Source organism: Oryzias latipes, chromosome 1, assembly GCF_002234675.1.
Source record: "Oryzias latipes chromosome 1, ASM223467v1".
NCBI classification, from domain to species: Eukaryota; Metazoa; Chordata; class Actinopteri; order Beloniformes; family Adrianichthyidae; genus Oryzias; species Oryzias latipes.
This window is the reverse complement of record NC_019859.2, coordinates 18,223,800-18,242,366: the sequence shown is the minus strand read 5'-3', so window position 1 is coordinate 18,242,366 and position 18,567 is coordinate 18,223,800. Positions and strand designations below refer to the sequence as shown.

The 18,567-nt window shown below is 37.5% G+C and overlaps 1 protein-coding gene across 1 annotated transcript in view; it reads left to right on the top strand.

Annotated features, from left to right (window-relative positions):
• Positions 1 to 18,567, top strand: part of LOC101166773 — a 79,837-nt gene that overhangs the window by 49,073 nt on the left and 12,197 nt on the right. Inside the window, exons 3-8 of the mRNA XM_023957600.1 lie at positions 14,331 to 14,516; positions 14,631 to 14,795; positions 16,485 to 16,523; positions 16,615 to 16,694; positions 16,828 to 16,924; positions 17,279 to 17,356. Of these exons, the coding sequence (XP_023813368.1) occupies positions 14,468 to 14,516; positions 14,631 to 14,795; positions 16,485 to 16,523; positions 16,615 to 16,694; positions 16,828 to 16,924; positions 17,279 to 17,356 (508 nt within the window). The 5' untranslated portion in view covers positions 14,331 to 14,467. The remainder of the gene's footprint in view (positions 1 to 14,330; positions 14,517 to 14,630; positions 14,796 to 16,484; positions 16,524 to 16,614; positions 16,695 to 16,827; positions 16,925 to 17,278; positions 17,357 to 18,567) is intronic.

Below are 18,567 nucleotides of genomic sequence, written 5' to 3'. Positions count from 1 at the left end.
TTGTCACTTCCACACAAACCAGTAACCGACAACTTTGACATCTTGTTTTCATTCAACAAACTGAACTTTCTGACTCACAGTATTAACAGAAGGTGTTGACAGTTTTTTTTTTTTTTGGTGAATGACAGACACTTGGCATAATCCAGACTGCCCTCCTTTTCCATCATTACAGATAGTCACAGTCATGACATTTCCTGCCAAACTTTTATTTTTGTTGCTTTTGAGCACAGTCCAGCTTGGAACATGTATAGTGCGCTTTGACATCCACTCGCTTATAGGTCAGAATCATGGGTTAGGTTCATGATTTGCCTCTTGTGCACCTTCCTCTCCCTGCAATGTAATGTAAACAACTTCAAGTGTATTGCACTGTGCTGCTTCCTGCAGCTTTGTGTGTGGCATACGCACGTCAGCTGATGAGGTTTAAATTGAGTCTGTTTGTGATGTTATAAATATACAGTCTGTAAATGGAAGCAGCCAAATTACCAAGGACTGTTTTGATTTTACTCTCACAGTGTGGGGTAGAATATCGTCCATCAATTGACAATGACATAAAACTGACAATGACATAAAAATCTTTTTTGGATAAGTTATCGTTTCTTTGACCACAGACACCAGCGCTGAATTTGTGTTGCAACATATTTTCCATGTGCCTTGATGATATCAAGAAGGCACAAAAATGTTTCCACGAAAAAGCTGGTGTTATTCAGATATAAACGAGCTTCAGGCTTCATTAGATTCCTTCCTAGCTTGTTTCTTTTTTACATCTAAAGCATGACATCCTAAGTCAACCAGCCACAGTGGATTTTGGCTCATTTTGGGCTTATTTTTTTTTTTTCACTGAGTCATATTTTAGGCTTTGTATCAGATTTGTGTTCTATAAACAAGCAACACAGTCAGATCTTATCCTAAACACTGTTCCGGCTGGTCCAAATGATAGAAACGTTGCAAAATGCTAAATATTGTTATGGCTGAAGCTTTAAGAGAAACAGAACATGAACGGAAGTCTTCAAATGTTCTCGGCAGCAGCCATGGCGCATAGGTAGAGTGGTCAACTTCTGATCGGAACATCACAGATCCTTGGGCAAGACACTGAACCCCACATTGCTCCTGGTGGTTATAGGTTGGCGCCAGTGTTCAGCAGTGGTGCTAACACATGTATGAATAAATGAATGAATGAATGAATGAATGAAGCTTTATTTTTGCAGCGCTTTACAACACTTTCAGGGTACCTACGTGCTTCACAATAAAAGGAAGACAGAAGAAAGTTTAAAATTAGGTAAATTAAGAAAAAATTTAAAACAGCACAAAATTACAAGAAGCAGTCAGCAATAAAATACATAAAAGATAAAAAAGATAGCAATAAAAAACAAGGAAAAAGGAAACTAAAATGCCACTGACTACAGAGCATTAAAAGTACGACTGAGTTTTAGGGCCACCAAAAAAAAAAAGACAAAAAAGTAAGATTACGAGATTTGAAGTCCTAAATTTATAAGATTAAAATGGAAGTCAGCATACAGTGCAGCAAGTGAACGCAGCGCAGCAGCAGCTAGCAGATCGACTAAACATAATTGAACAGGTGAGCTGAATGTTTATTGATAACGTTGATAATGTTTGGAAGCTCATTTGTTTGATTTATGATTTATAAATGTTTTATTTATTGACGGGTGGCTTGCAGGATCTCTGCAGGTCGTTGATGAAGACATCGGTATCTCTGCAGCTGTCCTGTCTTCCTCCACAAAAGACAAGATCTCTAAGTCTGTGTGACGCTTCCGTCTGAGGAGGCGCTCTTTTTGGCATTTTCAACGTTCTTATGGTATGGTGGCTGAGAGGTGCAAGACATGTTTACATTTAAGATACAACAACAACAAATCCAAGTACAAATGAACAAATACTGAAACACAACAGCAAATCACGCAACAAATTACAGAGCCTGAACCAGAAAAACAAATCCGGAGCAAAATACAGAATCACAAAAAACAACCCCATTACATTCAAATGACCAAATTCAGAAACACAACAACGAAAGTGGAGACGCGGCTTCTAACAGAAAGGGATGTAATATAAAACCAGTCGTGTATTATTTTTTAAAGCTATTTATTACGTAGTAAAGTTTTTGTGTCACTTCTGCTATTTAGGGTATTCCCTTTACGTTAAACTACCGGCCGGTAAGTTTAAATTATTATTATTTTTTTTATTAGAACTTCAAAAGATGACTTTCCTTTTTTAACATGTATAGAACAGAGAGAAATACAGATGAAAAATAATAATAAAATACAAAATAAATAAAATAAAACTAGAATTGTAGCCTTGTACAAATGTCATAATATATTGCAATGCTAGGGATTGCTATACAGAATGTTATCTTCAAGGAAAATGTACATTTTTGTTGCGTTTTTGTTTTTTTTATAAATTTACGCAATATAAAATATAAACAGGTCTCTTTATGAAATGTGTTAAATAATGGTTTGATTTATAAAAACATGCTTTTGTGAATGAAAATTTTTCCAGATGTTAATAGAGTATTAAATGTCAAATCAAATAATTTATCACCAGAAACCACTCCAAATAATACAATGTGTTTTTGTAGTTGAATAGGAAAAAGAAAAGGAACCTTTGAAAAGGATAACAAAAAACAATTCTCCCAAAAACTGTTAACATATATACATTCAAAAAACAAATGATCAAGTGTTTCTATAATGTTATCGCAGAAAGAAGTCGGCCGGCAAGTGCAAAAAACGACAGCAGAAGATGGAAAAAAAATTAACGAAAGCGAGCAGCTGCTAACAGAAAGCGAATACCTTTAATACTGAAAATGACGCATAAACGTTACCTTGCTAAAAATTGTTGTAATTTTTATTGTAGTAACACAATTAAAAAAAAATGCTTTTGGATTGTTTCATGTATTTATAATGTCCACATAAAGAAAGCAGTAATAAATAACTTTAAAGAATCATAAACGATTGTGGTACCCCACAGGACAGAGGTGTCATATTCTAGTCGAGACAGGAGGGCCATAAGGTCTACTACCATAACTCTTTGTACGCAATTCATGTGATAAAAATAGATTCCGACGCTTAGACAATCGGCTTTGTGTTGATATTTTGTTTAATTGCATAAACGGTCAAAGAGTTACTGTAATTCAAAGATGGTCAACACTTGAGCTACAGCTCCGGTGTTAAAGGGTTAATGGCCTTGAGATTGAAAATCCACCCCGAGGGTTAAATGCTCAAAAGAATAAAAAAATGAAACTGCAGTGAATAAAAGAGCTCCCACTAAAATCTGTGCACTGTCTTTTTGTCATATGTGGGGTAAATTAGGCTGAGAAGAGGAAAGGGGGGAGCATAAGGTGAGTGAAATAGAGAGTACAGATGGACCACAGCCGCTGACTATAGTTGGACTGATGTGGACGTTTTCACTCCAGGGTCAGATATTTACTCTTAATTAGCTAGAGGAATGCAACGCTTGAGAGCGGAACAGATACGTTACCGTTTTGGACGGAATTTCCTTTCCTTCCGTGGCATGCGCTGCTTTAACCTGATTAGGTATGGCACTTATCAGGGGAGATGAAAGCACTGTGGAGATCGCTGGTGCATTGCTGGACACCCTGGCTCTGCCCCCACTTCACCCCCTGTTTCAACTGCGACCCTCCTCATGGTCGTTACTGGTTGAACTCTGTGTAATGGTGACACAAAAGAAATAGAACAAATAATTAACTTTAACCTCAAAGTTTGACATAAAAAATACAACAAATTGTAATGCATATCCTTTAGGTGCAGGATGAGGCTTAGGGAAGAGTGGCAGGCAAGCTTTGATGGTGTTTCAGAGCTATGTGCTAGTGGCCAGATGAGTGGAATGTTTAACCGAGCCCACTGGAATACCCGTTCAGTTCGTTGACTCTCTCCAGGCTTCCATCAGATGAATCCTTCTCCTTCCTGAAGTCTGAGATTGTTTTCATTCCGGACCACACATCCATCACATTGTTCTGTTGTAGTTGAACTGCATAGGTGTCTGTTACCACCAGTTAATGAATCCCCAGTAGGAATCACATTTGGAAGTCAACCATGTTATAATAATGTACAGCACACACAAAGTTAATTGGATATGAATGCTGTGTTTGATTGTGCATTTGGCTTGTCCGATGCAAATAGAAGAGTGGAGATGGGGGTTAGGTCAATTCAATTCAATTCAATTCAATTTTATTTGTACAGCCCAAAATCACAACAACAGTCGTCTCAATGGGCTTCGAAGTAAAACATGAAATCAAAAGGATCACGAATACAAAGAGTTCAATAGAAAAATACTAAAATGAACTAACAAACTGACTAAGCTATACTGGCATCCCTGCCCTTAGACCCCCCTTCGCATGTAATGTAAGTACCTGGTGGTCTTCCTATTGAAGGGGGCTCACTCACTGAATTCAGGCTAACTGTATATCTGTTTTAAAAAAAGCCTCAACGCAAACAAAATCAATCACTCTCTGTCACACAAACCACTGCTTCATAATTACCGGTACATGCCTTCCTTATCAGTATCCATACTTTGAACCCACTTCTTTTAAAAAGGTAATAATGACTCCCTTTATGTTTAATGGTGTTACAATTCTCCATCCCTGGAGGTACATTTCCAAATGGGAATGATGTCAGATTTTACTACTGTTGCCATGGGCCATATGAGAGCTATCACTTGAAAATACAAGACCTACTTCTGCTTTTGGCCAGCGGCACATCTGGGCACCTTCTGTGGTGGGCTTCAGTTGTGTGAGTGTGTGTTGTGGAGGGTGCATGTGTGAAGCAACCAGTAACGCTTGATGCACAATATTATGGCCACTCACCTTTTAAAGTGATAGTTTCTTTATTTCTTTAATCAATAATCTCAATTTGGACCCTATCTTGAGCTAGTAGTTCCAAGTACCACACATGTTGTATCTGATGTCCAAGCAGACCACAAGCATTTTGGGGTGCCTCAGAGCTGATAGCAAGACTAATTATGCGAATAAATAATAAGTAATGTGTGTTACGGTAAATGACAATGAGGTAATACCCCCTAATTTTCATCTACTACCCGACACAGATGTTGTTTCCTGCTCATACTTATGCTAAAACCTACTCTCTTAAAAACATGAAAGCACATACACACACAGAGCTCAAGAGTCTGTATTTGCTCACAAGTTACTGGAACAGACCACACTTAAGTCTGGAACAGAAGGACATCCAGCCACACCGCCCCCAGGTCCCATTGGTTCCACTGATTGACCTGATGAAGACAAAAGAGTCCCAATCACTAAGTCAGTCTGAATCTGACTACAGTATGTGTGTGGGCATGGATGTGCATGTGTATAAATATGCTTGTGTGTATCTCACCACCTGGCCACACACATAGCCTGGAAGAGGCATTATCATTTGCACATTAAACTCTTGTAAATACTCCAGAAGTTCTGGGGCCAAAATCTGGCTTGTCCCTGTCTTCACCTTCCTTCTTCTTCTCTCCTTAATCCCACACAAGAAGAACCACATCAACAGTCTGTAAAGTGCTCATGTCTGCCTGTGAGTATGCACAAGAACTTAAAAAAGCACCCATTATAGAACAACAAACCTTTGCATCCACTGGTCCAGCATCACCTTTAGGATTACAGTTTAAGTATTTTATATGCATATTTCATTTGCTCCTTAATTAGCTGGTATAATCTTAAAAGTAACTGAAAATGGCATACACAAGAGATAAAGTTCAAAAAAAATGTCAGACTATCAAATGAGATTTTGTCTGTGCAAATGAACATAGAAACAACATCAGCTGGACTTTAGAAATGCATTTAAATTGAATAAAATTAGTTTCCATTGGGGGTTGCACTGTGGGGTAGTGGTTAGCGCTCTTGCCACACAACAAGAAGACTCTGGTTCAAATCCTTGCTGTGACTTTTCTGAGTTAATTTTGCATGTTCTCATGCATGCGTGGGTTTTCTCCGGGCACCTCGACTGCCTCCCACAGTCCAAAAATTTGCTTCGTAGGTTAATTGTTATGTTCTAAAGTGTTAATATGTGTGTCCAGGGTGTACCCTGCCTTTACCCAGCAGTAGCCGGAACAGCCCTGCAACCCCAAAAGGGATTCTGCTGGATCTGAAAATGGATAGTTTTAATGGGACAAAATCAGCAATTAAGAAGCATGTATTGCTTTTTGACTGATTGCACAGTTATTTAAAAGGTTGATACCTGCTCATTGGAGAAACTCTGAGCATCCGATTGTGTGACCACAGGCATATCTAATGAAGGTTTGACAGGTTGTGCTCTGAAATATCCAAGAGTCCTTCAATTAATTGAGAAGGAGAAATGGCTTCAGAAGTGTTATCAGAGAAACAGCTGCTACCACTCTGACATTTTTTCAAAGCCCAGGAAAGACAGTTGCTTTGCATGAGAGTATTGATTGATCGACTTCATTGATGAATCAATTTATAGTCCTATGATCCAACTAGATTGATTTGTCTGAGACAAGTTATAAGTCGAATTGACCTATATATTATAAAATTGTTTAAAAAAATAAATCAATTAATTAATATTGGAAAATACTGTTTGGATTGAGACACGGTAGGTGTATTTTACGATCACGTAAAAACGACCAAGTCATCACAGCGGAGAACACATGATGGCGGCAAAAAATGATCATGCCATCATTCCAGTCCAACGTGTGAAAACACGGAATTTAGCAAAGATATGTGACCATACAGTGTCCTACACTTTTCTAATAATGTTCCCTTTGGATTATTCTCATGTGGAAAAACAACAGTGGGGTGAACTTTATGAATCTAAAATGTGAATGAATTTGCCATTAATTCTAGTAAGTAGTAAGTACTTACTGTCACAAGTCAGAGCTCTGTCTCCCCCTCTTGTTACCAACGGGAACTATCGAGTTCTAACCACAACATCTCCTAGCAACCCTAGCGCATGCCTTCTGGATGACGCACACCTGCCTCCAATTCACTCGATCAATCACAGTTGCTCAAACACTGTGAGTAACAATACTTTGCTCAGTGCAAAGTATTATTTGTGTCACTCTACTTCATTACCAAGCATTGTATCTGGATCTGATCATCTGTTTCCTGACCCTGTTTCAGTACCCAGTTATTTATTTCTGAGTCACACTGGTTGAAATTTTAGCTAAAGATTTTCTGGATTGATTTTAGTTCAATGAATCAGATCGTTCAAAATAAACCAACGTCGAGTATGAATTGTGTCGCCAACCACAACTTATTATATGTATCAAATCCTTGTTAAAACGAAACGTTACTCTCCTAGTTTACAAGCATACATACAGAATAGGTATAAGTATGTTTAAAATTACTCTTTACCTCAACTGGGACATTATCATGTCTTTTAACCCAGGATAGCTCTTTTACTTCCTATTTGAGGTTTGTTTAAAAATAGAAGCATCTAAAGCCATGTCAGTTCCCCATGTAACTGTGAGTTGGCTTGTTACCCAAACAAGTCAAGCCACATTCAATCTGTTAGAATTGTTTATCCTTCCAATTTTTTCCATGTTGGGAAAGGCTGGGGTTCAGTGACATCAAAGGCACCCAAGATGGCACCAACAGTCAGGCCAAATCTAATTTGCAAACAAAATCTCCCTCCAGAAATCACTGTTCTGGTTTACATGACATTTAAGAAACGGGTAACTCAAGTAAGCTGATTGTAGCCTGGTTGCATTTGCAAATCTTAACATGCCCAGCTTGTATGCTAAGCTTTTGTTGGTTTTATGCTTTGAGTCTTACCTTGTGCCCTGTATCTGCTGGTCTGGTGTTTTTCCATTACTTACCTTGTAGCTGTGAGGTTGTGGACCTTTAGGTTCTTAAAAAAAAGTCTGTATTTTTATAAAAATAGCCATGCTAACTTGCCATTTTTACATTGTAAAGAAGTGACTGACTGACCAAATGACAGCCTTCTATGCTTTATAACAATATTGCTTTTATGATATTGAATTTTCCTTAGCACTTAAATTAATCTTCACAGCTTCACATGTTAAGTTAATAAAGTCTTTATGTTTTGCTTCTCCATCAAACAAGCTACCAATGTCAGTGCTGTGAGCTGCTTTCATTCATCAAGCAAACAGACATCAGCTGAATGATAAATCCACCCAGAAGTGTGTGGGTGGCATGGGCTGTGTTCTCTGGGTGGTCATATTTGGGAAATGAAAAGTCCAATAAAGGTGTATAATTTGGAGAGACTTTTCATTCAGCCAGTTCCAGATGCACACAATGCTTGGAGGAAAGCAGTTCTTGTAACACTTGATGGATATTTTACAGGCATTGGCTTTATATTTTCTTTCGCAAGTAAGTATTAAAAAAAGGCAATAAAATTCCCTTTAAAACCATTTACAAGAAGAGAATTAAGTCTTTTAAAAAAAAATTTTTTTTAAAAGATAAGCTCTGGGTTGCTTGAGCCCAGAAGGCAGTTGAGCTTGCTCCAGATGAAATCTGTCTTACCTACACTTTCCTGTTGAAAATACATTAAAGATTTTCTTAGGGCTGTTGTCGCTGGATGTAAGCAGCTAACGGATCAGAGACATTTAGAATAAGATGACTGACAGAGGGCAGCAGGGAAGAAAGGAGAGAGCCAATGAGCGTTCTGTCTTCTTGACCTCTCGGCACAAGAAGTCCTCTAAGTTCAAACTCCAGTGATTACAAGCTGAGCTGGTATTAAAAGTGCAGTTTCTGCCCCATTCCCACCCCCTCCCCCTCGGCTCGCTCCCCTCATTCACAGCAGGCTCGTGTGAGCTGTGTGTGCAAACGTGATCATGTCTACAACTTCAGCATGAGCGTTTTCTGCATTAACCTCTGTGTGTATGTTTGTGCATGTGAGGGAGGGTCTGCATGTGTGAGGGTTTAGTAGAGTAGGTGGGCAGGGTCATGGGCTTCTTAGTGGGGTTCTGGAGCCAGTGGGCCTTCTTCATTGTTCAGGCTTGAGGAGCCAAAGGGGGAAACGAGTATTGACGCCGAAGGTATTGCCTACTTACAACAGGGGGTTAACAATAAATGTGTATGGGTGTGTGTGTGGAAGTATGGAATCTTGTTACCGGGGGCCACAAAAGGTGGGAAAGGGAGAGTTATCATGGATGATTTGGAACAAAACAGAGGAAATTGATTAAAGAAAAGGGAAGACTGGAAAGTTAGAAGGAATCTTTGTTTTCCCTTCAATTTGAGCTGCACACACTGGAATAATGGTATGAAAGCTCTCCCTTTGTCCTTGTGCTGCTGAGGTGATGTTGGCAGCCATTTTACCCTCCAAAACCTTACCATTTATTTTTGTTTGTTTACACAGGTCTATTAGCCATTATTACATTGTAAAAAATGTAGCTTGAAAAGAGGAAAAGAAAACTATTCTTAATTTTATAAGAAGATACCAAAATCTAAAAATAAGGAGTTACACATAAGCATCCAAAAGGGGAAAAATTAGCTTAAAAAGCTAACTGTTAGATCGAATTAATCAAAAACCAAATGTTATATAGCCCAAGACGTTTTGTTTTTTTTTGCTACTTCTTACCAAACAGTTTGTATTTTTTGAGTTTTTGTAATTCATTTGCATTACAGTGACAAAAAATTAGTGTACTAAGTGAAAAAATCACTTATTTTGGAACAAATTGAGAAGACAATCTTGGTACAAGTTGGCCCATCTTAATAAATCCTCATATCATGGTCTTCAAAACAACTGTGTTCAATGGTAAAAACTGTCTGAGTGATTTAATGTGGCATCTCCATGTTATGAAGTAGTTTTTTTTCATAAAATGCTTTTAGATGTCTTATTAACATTTCTTGAAACCAAGCAATTTGAATTGTTTTTTATCTTAAATCAAGTTTTTCTATTGTCGTGAGTTTGGAGCAAAAGGAATTTGAGTCATTTTAATAAAAATTTCCTTGTTTTCATATCCCAGCCCTTAGACAAATAATTCTTAAACGTTGAGTTTGAAAAAAGCTTGGAAAGATGTAGAACAAAGATAAATTAAGACCTGGTAAAAATATTTAGATTCTATAGAACATCTAAAGTCATCTTTGCAAGTATCAAAATATTTGCAGTGCACCTTAAGGCAGTGGTCTTCAACCTTTTTCAGGCCGCTGATCGGTTTAATGGCAGACATTATTTTCTTAGCTGGGGAGGGAATAAACGGAATAGAAGATGAATAGATTTTTTTTTTTGCAGATACGAGGATTTGGTGAAGAAAAGTTGTTCATTTGTAGAAGTTGTTTCTGATTTGTCCCTAGGTGTGAGTGTGAGTGTGAGAGTGAATGGATGTGTGATTGAGGATATTCTACCCTGCAACAGACTGGCGACCAGTCCAGGGTATCCCTTGCCTACGCCCAAGTGGCCGGGATAGGCTCCGGCAACCCAGTGACCCCGAAAGGGAATAAACGGTTAAGAATATGAATGAATGAATGAATGAATGTTTCTGATTTGTAAAAATGTAAAAAAGCAACATCACAGTTTTTTTCTCTCCATGGAATGCATTATAACATTCAGAACTCAACACAAACTCAGATCATCTTTTAGAGCAAAATATTTTTCACATCTTGTTTTTATATTCAGTTTAGTTTTATTTATGTAGCCCAATATTACAACACGGTAGTCTCAATGGGCTTCACTAACTGTTCATAAAATCAGTTATAAAAAACAATAGCTGATTGCTAAATTAAACTATTCAAAAATTAAACTAAACTGGGTATCCCTGCCCTTAGACCACATGTGTCAAACTCAGGCCCGCGGGCCAAATTTGGCCTGTGAATAAAAGTCTTATTTTTTGCACACTTTAATTTGTATTTTGTTGTGGTTGCAGTGTTTTGTGTTGTTTTGCCTCAGGTTTGTTCAAAAAGGAAACGGCTAAAATGTATGTGGTACAACTACTAAATCTGATCTACAGGCTGATTTTTTGTTTAATACATCTAAATTACTGTAATTTTTGGACTATAAATCACACTGGAGTATATGTTGCAGCAGACAAAAATGCATAAGAAGAAAATAAAAATAAAAACATATAAATTACACTTTTGGGGAAAAGTGCAACGCTTTTAAACAAATATGCCAAACCCGGCATAATGCTGCATTCAGAGTGAATGTGTTTCACGAGTCAAATATGCAACTGCTGCCTCTTTTTTGATATGCGTTTGAAGACTTCTGCAGAATGATCTGTAAACACATCGTCATGTCTGGGTTCATGAGATCATTGAGTCTTCTTTTTCAAGGCAATCTTTACCATTTACTGCAGGAGCTGCACCTGAATGAGGGGCGCTTTCAGTGGTACTTCCATATCTATTTGACCCAGTTTGATGACATGCTGTACCGCATTAGTCCGAGGAAGTAAAAAAATAAAACCAAGGACTGTAATGTCTCGATGCAAATAAGAAAAATATCATAAAGTCAGGAGGGAGTTCAGATTCTCTTCCTTGTTTGTTTTGGACGGCGCTTCTTCTTCTGGTTGCTGTCAGTAGCAAATATTGATACACACACCTACAGTGCCCTCTAGGGTTTTTTGGTGGCAAAATAAATAAGCCTTTTTTTTAAGCAACATTTAAGTCGCTCCTAAGAATAAGGCGAACCTCTGGCCAAACTACGCAAAAAGCTGCGACTTTAATAGCTAAATATCCATCAGTTTTCCAACAGATGCCTGCTTCTTTTTATATCTGCTTACCGTCAATCTTTAGCTAAAATAAAAACCAAAAATTGAAAACAGATCTTTACTACCTTTTTTAGCCACTTATTTGTGTCTCCTCCCATCTCTTAACTTTGTAAATGAATGTATACAGTAAAGTTTTGCCAGGCGTAAGGAGAAGTAACTCTATGAAGGTGGTGGATGCGGTTTATGTGTGTGTGTGTGTAAAAAAAAAAAGGGGGGGGGGTGTAAAGAATTAGAAAACAGGTTGTCAGTGTGGCTGAACAGCAAAATAGTATTTTCTCCCCCTGGCTCAGCCTCCACAGATGTTTCATTCAGACCCAATGGCAGGGCCACTCTAAAAAGTGCTCCAGTCTGACACAATTCAGCCCTTTTGTGCGCTGAAGGAGAGAAGCTCAACCCACTGTTTACAGCTCATCCATTCCCCCCTTCACACACCCCCCTTGTCCAACCCCCCCTCCCCTCCCCTCTTCATGTTAGCAGGCGGAACAATTGGGGAGGGCCTTGCCCAAAGCTGGGGCGGTGTGGCAGGTCAACAGAATGGGCTGTGAATCCTGTGCCTCTGAATCCTCCGGGTGGGTGGTCCAACTCTCACACACACACAGAAACACACTCTCTCCTCTTTCCTTTCCACTCCTCTCCTGCCTGATGCTCTGCAATGCAGAGATAGGTGGCCCGGACATGCGTCTTTCTTCAGGATTAGCGGACTCCCAGTCCCCCCCAAAACTGTGAGCGGGTCCTGAGCAAACCCAGTCAGGCCAGACGACAGGAGGGGCCTGCAGTGGCCCACGTGGAGCCTGCCAGTGACTGGGTGGCAGTTAACACTAATCCTGCTACTGATTACCATTGGCATGAGGACGTAAACAGCAATAAATAAAGCTACAAGACTGAGCGCATATTTCTCTCACAGGCGTTCTACTCTCACAGGAAAAGTCATAGTGACAAACTTTATCGGTGACAAGCAAGAATTTTTTAAACATAAAAAATCAAAAGTACATTTTGAAAAACTTCTGCTTCTCATTAGAAAAAAATAATACTGTTGTCTTGTCAGCTTGAAAGCAATGTCCTGGTCTAAAATAGCATCAAATAAAGACAGAAAATGCCTTTTTAATTAGTTACACCAAAACAAGACTCCTGACAAATCCATATTTAAGGAAATGACGTATAAATAACTCATCACATTGAAGGTGCCATCTTTCATGGCATCAATGAATACTTCCGTCTACTAAAAGGTGCTGTCCCCTTGCAATACTGGCATTCATCCTGATCACCTTTAAGTCAGTGCAAAACACCTGGAATGTCAGATATTTTCATAGCACACATCCAGAAAAGATAGATTCTTGTCTGAGAATTTTGTCCTTAGTCACAGTGACATCTAGTGAGCATCAGCAGAACTAATAGTAACATCATTTTGATGTTATTTTGAGCAGGCCCAGTTTCTTAAGAAGAAAATACATTACTGTTTAATTTAGTCTTATCTGTCCTTCAGTGGACATTTTCTAAAATACTCAACTAGCCAAACAAAGAAGAGGATCAATCCTTTTTTCTCAAAGAGGTGAATGAAGATTTTTTGTGACACAGCAGCGTTTTTTCAGCAACATTAAGACTCTTATTTGTTTTTTAATTTATTCATTTGTTCCTTTCATGAAAATTTTTGATTTTGAAATATGTTTACATGTTTGTTGTACATTAGTGAACATTCTCACAGCACTCTCTAGATAGAAGAATGTGCAAAGCGTTGAACTAGCAGTTTCCTATATCTCTAAACATTTGAGTAATCGAGTCACCTCTGGCATCCTGCTGTGGTTGGTTGCACTGATCCTCTTCTCTTTTCTTCTTGATTAGCAACAAGGGCAGCCAGTGCTATTTACTTAATATCACTGAGGAGGATAAGCACCTCATGACAGCAGCAGTGTCAGTTTCTTATAGGGAAAAATATTTATGTTCATTTTTTTTCCAATTACTACTACTAGCAAAACAATTACAATGCCACAACTTTCTTCATCCTTTCTTGGTAAGATTCCTTTCAAAGTTTTTCTGGTTTTAAGGAGGTAAATATGATCAAAGAAATTTGTTTTCCTTATAACCGAAGAGTAAAAAAGGAAATTGTGTAAGAAGTTTCTTTAGAAGTAATTTTGATTCCTATTTTTGAGCATAAATCTATAAATTTGTGTTTAATTTGACATTCATTTTAACAGAAATTCCGCCCAACTGGCTCAGTATAATTTTAATTGAACCTATTGTTTTGTAATTTAAATGCATAAATGTAAAAATAGAAACATATTAAATTGGGGTTTTGTTTTTTATAACCCCTTCATGCTGTATGTCTCTGATTTGTAAGGTGCCATTAAATCTATTAATTTAGGATCACCTTGAACGGAAAATCCATTGAGGAATTTTTTAAAAAATTTGTTTGTAAAATAAAATCCGTCATGGATGGGTTAAGGTAGTATTTCATTTGCTTTGGGGGATTTGTCTTTTGTGCTGCATTTTTTAAAAACTTTTTATATTTTTGGAATTAGCATTATTTGTACATATCAGTGTCAGAAATCTAAAAAAAGACAATGACAAAGCCAGAAAAAGGTTATTGAGTTCAGACGTTATTTAGAAACTTCAAGCTTGTATTGTATCCCTCTTAAAATGAATTATTGTGCTAAATTGGAACTTTATTTTTCCTTATGTAGTGCTGATAGTGGTCTGTGCCATAACGGGTCAGGAGGTCACCATCAAGGCTACAAGCGACAATGTTTTAGACTTTAGCTTTGCAGCATCCACCATCACAAGTGACACCACAGCTACCAGCGAGGACACAACTGCCCCAATGGCGACACAAAGCAACACCTACAGCAGCACGCCAACGAAGAGCGAAGGTGGGGGGGCCTTCCCTGATAACTGATCTTTGGCACAGTCATGTGTAGTTCCTCTTTATTTTCAACAGTTGCTATGCTTGCTGTGTTTTGATATATTGTCATTTCCTGATAAAGGTGGAGAAAGCACAACACAGGATAAAGTGTCTCAAACTGCAGGGTCCACAGAGTCAACCACCATGTCTCCTCTTTCTCCTCCTCATTCTTCTACGTCTCCTACTCCTCCTTCTGGGCCTGTTGAAAGCAAAAAACCTACAACTGGTGCAAACAATAATGACAAGAGTAAGCCAGGGTTTAATATACATTTTCAAATACTGACTTTCATTCTTTTTTCCCTACTATAGTAAAAGTAAATAAATCAGATCCTCGGTTCACCTTTTTGCACTTTTGTTTCAACGCTCACTGACAGCACAGTTAGCTGATGAAATGCTTCCTGTTTCATTTCATTTTGCAGGAACAGGCGAAAGGTTTTGAAAGTACATGAAGCAATGTTTGTTCAGTTTGCACATCAGCTCATTTTTACCAATTTGTGAAAGATTCAGAAAAACATCGGAAATTCTATAGCATCAAAACTCTTATGGATCAAAGGTTACAATGAAAACAAATACATTATTTTTAAAAAGACGGGGATGACAGTATTCTGGCAATGTGTCACCTTACTAAGATTAAGATGAGATGGGACGATCATTGATAAAATTCATTATTAGGTCCTGTTTTTTTCTATGTTCTGTATGTTTAGGGTAAAAGAAACCTATTCTGTTGATTTTAAAATGTAATGAACACACATTTTGAGTTTAAATAGCAAATTAGAGTCAATTTTCTTTGTCGTAAAAAAGAAAAAATTGTTATGAACAGTATATGGTACATTACTTGACATTGAATTTAACCTGATCATAAATCAAAAGATATTTCAACAAGGAATTTTGGCATTGTTATTTTGTCAATATTAATTTTGAGTTTTAATTATCATTATGTAATTAGAGTTTGGTTCCAGCCTCTGTGGCTGTGATAATAACAATACTGTAGAAGAAATGTCTATTTTGCTAAAAGGTTTTCTGATTTTTAACAGTGTAACTACTCATAATCATTAATAGAGATTTTTCCAGTAATGCATTCAACACACTTAGGTCACATTAGATTCATTAAATACAATGAATATTACTTAAACTCTTTAATATTATTACTCAGGGAAATCAGGGTTCAATCCCCAGGGGGCATAATGAGCTTTATCCAGTGTGGGTCCCTCGGCAAGACCCTTTGCACAACTGCCTAACTATGAAGCCACAAGGGGCCCAATCACCTGTGAGAATCAGTGAAAGCTAATTCGCTGTGGTGACCACTGAAGGGATCTGCCGAAAGGTGAAAATCAACAAGCAAAGTAAAGTAGAGTAACTGGGAAGAGGCACTTAAAAAAAACTTTAAAAAATCCCACCCATATTGAGTTTTTCATTTTATATTTTTGCAGAGTTGTCATAATCCAGTTTTATCAGATCTAGTGTATTGTTACCTATAAAACCCATATATGTAATGAGCTGAAAAGAATTTCATTTGTGTTCTGGTCCTTGAAAAAAATGAGCACTGTTGTCAAATCTAACTTCACGTTGAAGATGCTTAAAAAGCTTTAGTGTCTTAACTTTCTGATCAACTAATAATTCCAAAAATGGTCTTAAAGTCTAACAATTGAACAGAAATTTGGCACGGCTGCCAAGAACACTCACTGTAGCATCAATAAATGGACAAAACCATTGCAAAAATACAAAAACCATAGGTTTTGTGTCATTATCAGGGTAAAATTTAGTGCAATGACCTAATAATTTGTTGTTTTGAAATCCTAAGTTTAAACTAGGTTTTTTTTAGGTTTATTTATTTTTAGGAATAGTTTTTTTAAATAACTGTATGATTTGTTAACAAAAAATCTTTGTTTGCATTTGTTATTACATATTTTAAAGTAACTGCTCATGTTTATTGCAGTTACTGTTTCACCTACTGCTGCAGCAGGAGAAAAGACAGGTGAGTTGTTCCCCTGCAGATACAAGGAGCTATAAAAGTTTATACAAGGTCGGCATATCTGCACGTGTTGGAACTTGTTTTGTGTCTACAGGCATCATCATCCTAATCGTCCTCATCATTGTAGTTTTTGCGTTTGGAGCTGCTTGTTTCTTTGCACGAGGGAGAGGGAGGGTATGTTTTTTTTTAAATCCTTTGACTTTTATTCATGATGTTTCAAGCAACTTCAAGATGAGATTGATACGAACAGCAGTTGTAGTTTTAATAGGTTAGACTGTTTCAGTCTGTCCACGTTTTCTTCCTCCAGCACCACTCCATTGATCTGACCTCCAGACCTGATGAAGTTAACGTCCCTCTCAGCGCTGTAGAAGCTGAGTCACCGCCTGATACAGAACCTGAAAAGGGTCAGTCACTCTTCCCCTCTCTCTTCCCTCTGTAAAAGAAAATATATATTTAAAACTTGAAATGTAATAGATAATTAAAAATAAGAAAAAACAAAACAAAAAATATACACCCTGGCTACCCGAAGATACATAACCCCTTATTGTAATAGTAAAACACAAATGGCCTTCAGCTCTCATCAGTTTGCTCAGTTGTTGGACAGGACAAGTAAAAAAAAAAAAAAAAGAAAAAGAAAAGGGTCAGTCTGAAGCTTCCTTCCAAACTAATCATACAAGGGTCTTTGTTTACTCTCCTTTTCGTCTGAAGTTTTGTTGGTTTACAAAAACTGAAACTCTTGATCTATGAATTTTTTTAAGATATGCAAACCTTTCAAAGTTCAGAAAATCCTGCCAAAGAAGAAGAAATCAAACCTGAAGCACAAGAGGAGCAGAAAGGTAAAAGCATCTTTTTTAGTATGAAAAAGAAAGCAAGCAAAATGGTGTCTGGTGTGTTAGTTTGAAAATGAAGTCATCTAAAGATGTGTGCTAAGACTTCCACTTTCCAAAGATCAGTTAAACAGACTAAAAGGAAGTACCATTTGTGACAGCTTCCTGTGTATGATGTAAAACCTCACACTTAAAGACTGTTAAAGTAACATCTTAGCTGGATCGAAGTGTGAAATTTAGATTGACTTATAGCTTATAGCTTCACCCTGTGTGAGGCTGTAAAGAATATCTTATGAGATCTTTCCTGTCAAAGACATCTTGAATTTAGCATTCTATACATTAAGCGTCTTGCTTGCTTGCTGGATGTCTTATCAGCCCATAATGATGGTTTGGAGACCTCTGAAGGTTTCAGACTCTCCTCCACTGCCAGAAAATGAACAGGAAGAAGCGGGTGTAAGTGTAGGGTTTTTCTAAGGATTTCTTTACTGAAGGAGAAAATAAAAATAATTAAAAAACTCCCTTTGATACTACTGAACTAGTGAACTACAAAGACCTTATAATGACTAAAATCAGAAGTTAATTTGAAATCCTTTTTGGTTAAAAATTAAAACTTCTATTTTAAACCTATTTGAAATACCAAACTCCACCACATGATGGAAACGGAAGGCCAGTCATTTTGCTGTGGGGCAGCAGACACTCATTCTCAGTGGGCTTGTGCACCAACCATCAATTTGGCACACTGACCAAACATACAAACACAATATTTTACAGATGTTAAAGCTTATAGTTTGGGGATTTTTGTTGTGAAAAAAAGTTAAAAACTCAATATTGGATTATATGTATGTATTATCATATTTACTTGTGATTCTTGAAGTGTTTCTCTAAAGCTCAGAGCTTTTTAGATGGTGTGTGAAGTTTGAGAAGTTTCCTCAAATAAAATTTCACTGTAACCCTTGTGCTATCCTAGGCACTTTAACATTGGGAGAGGGTCATCTAGACAGTGCTCTGAACTTTTTTCTTTAATGATTTGTGATCTTCACTGGTGTCCATGGATTACATGAAATCCTCTTCACCTTTATACACCTTTGTCATGGTAGGGAGAACATGTCAATGGTCATTTTGACCCCATAGGATAGCACAAGGGTTAAACCACAAAGATATGCTCATTAAAATGGTGACCAAAAAACTCAGCAGTTCTATTTTGCAAAATTGCGCTTTTT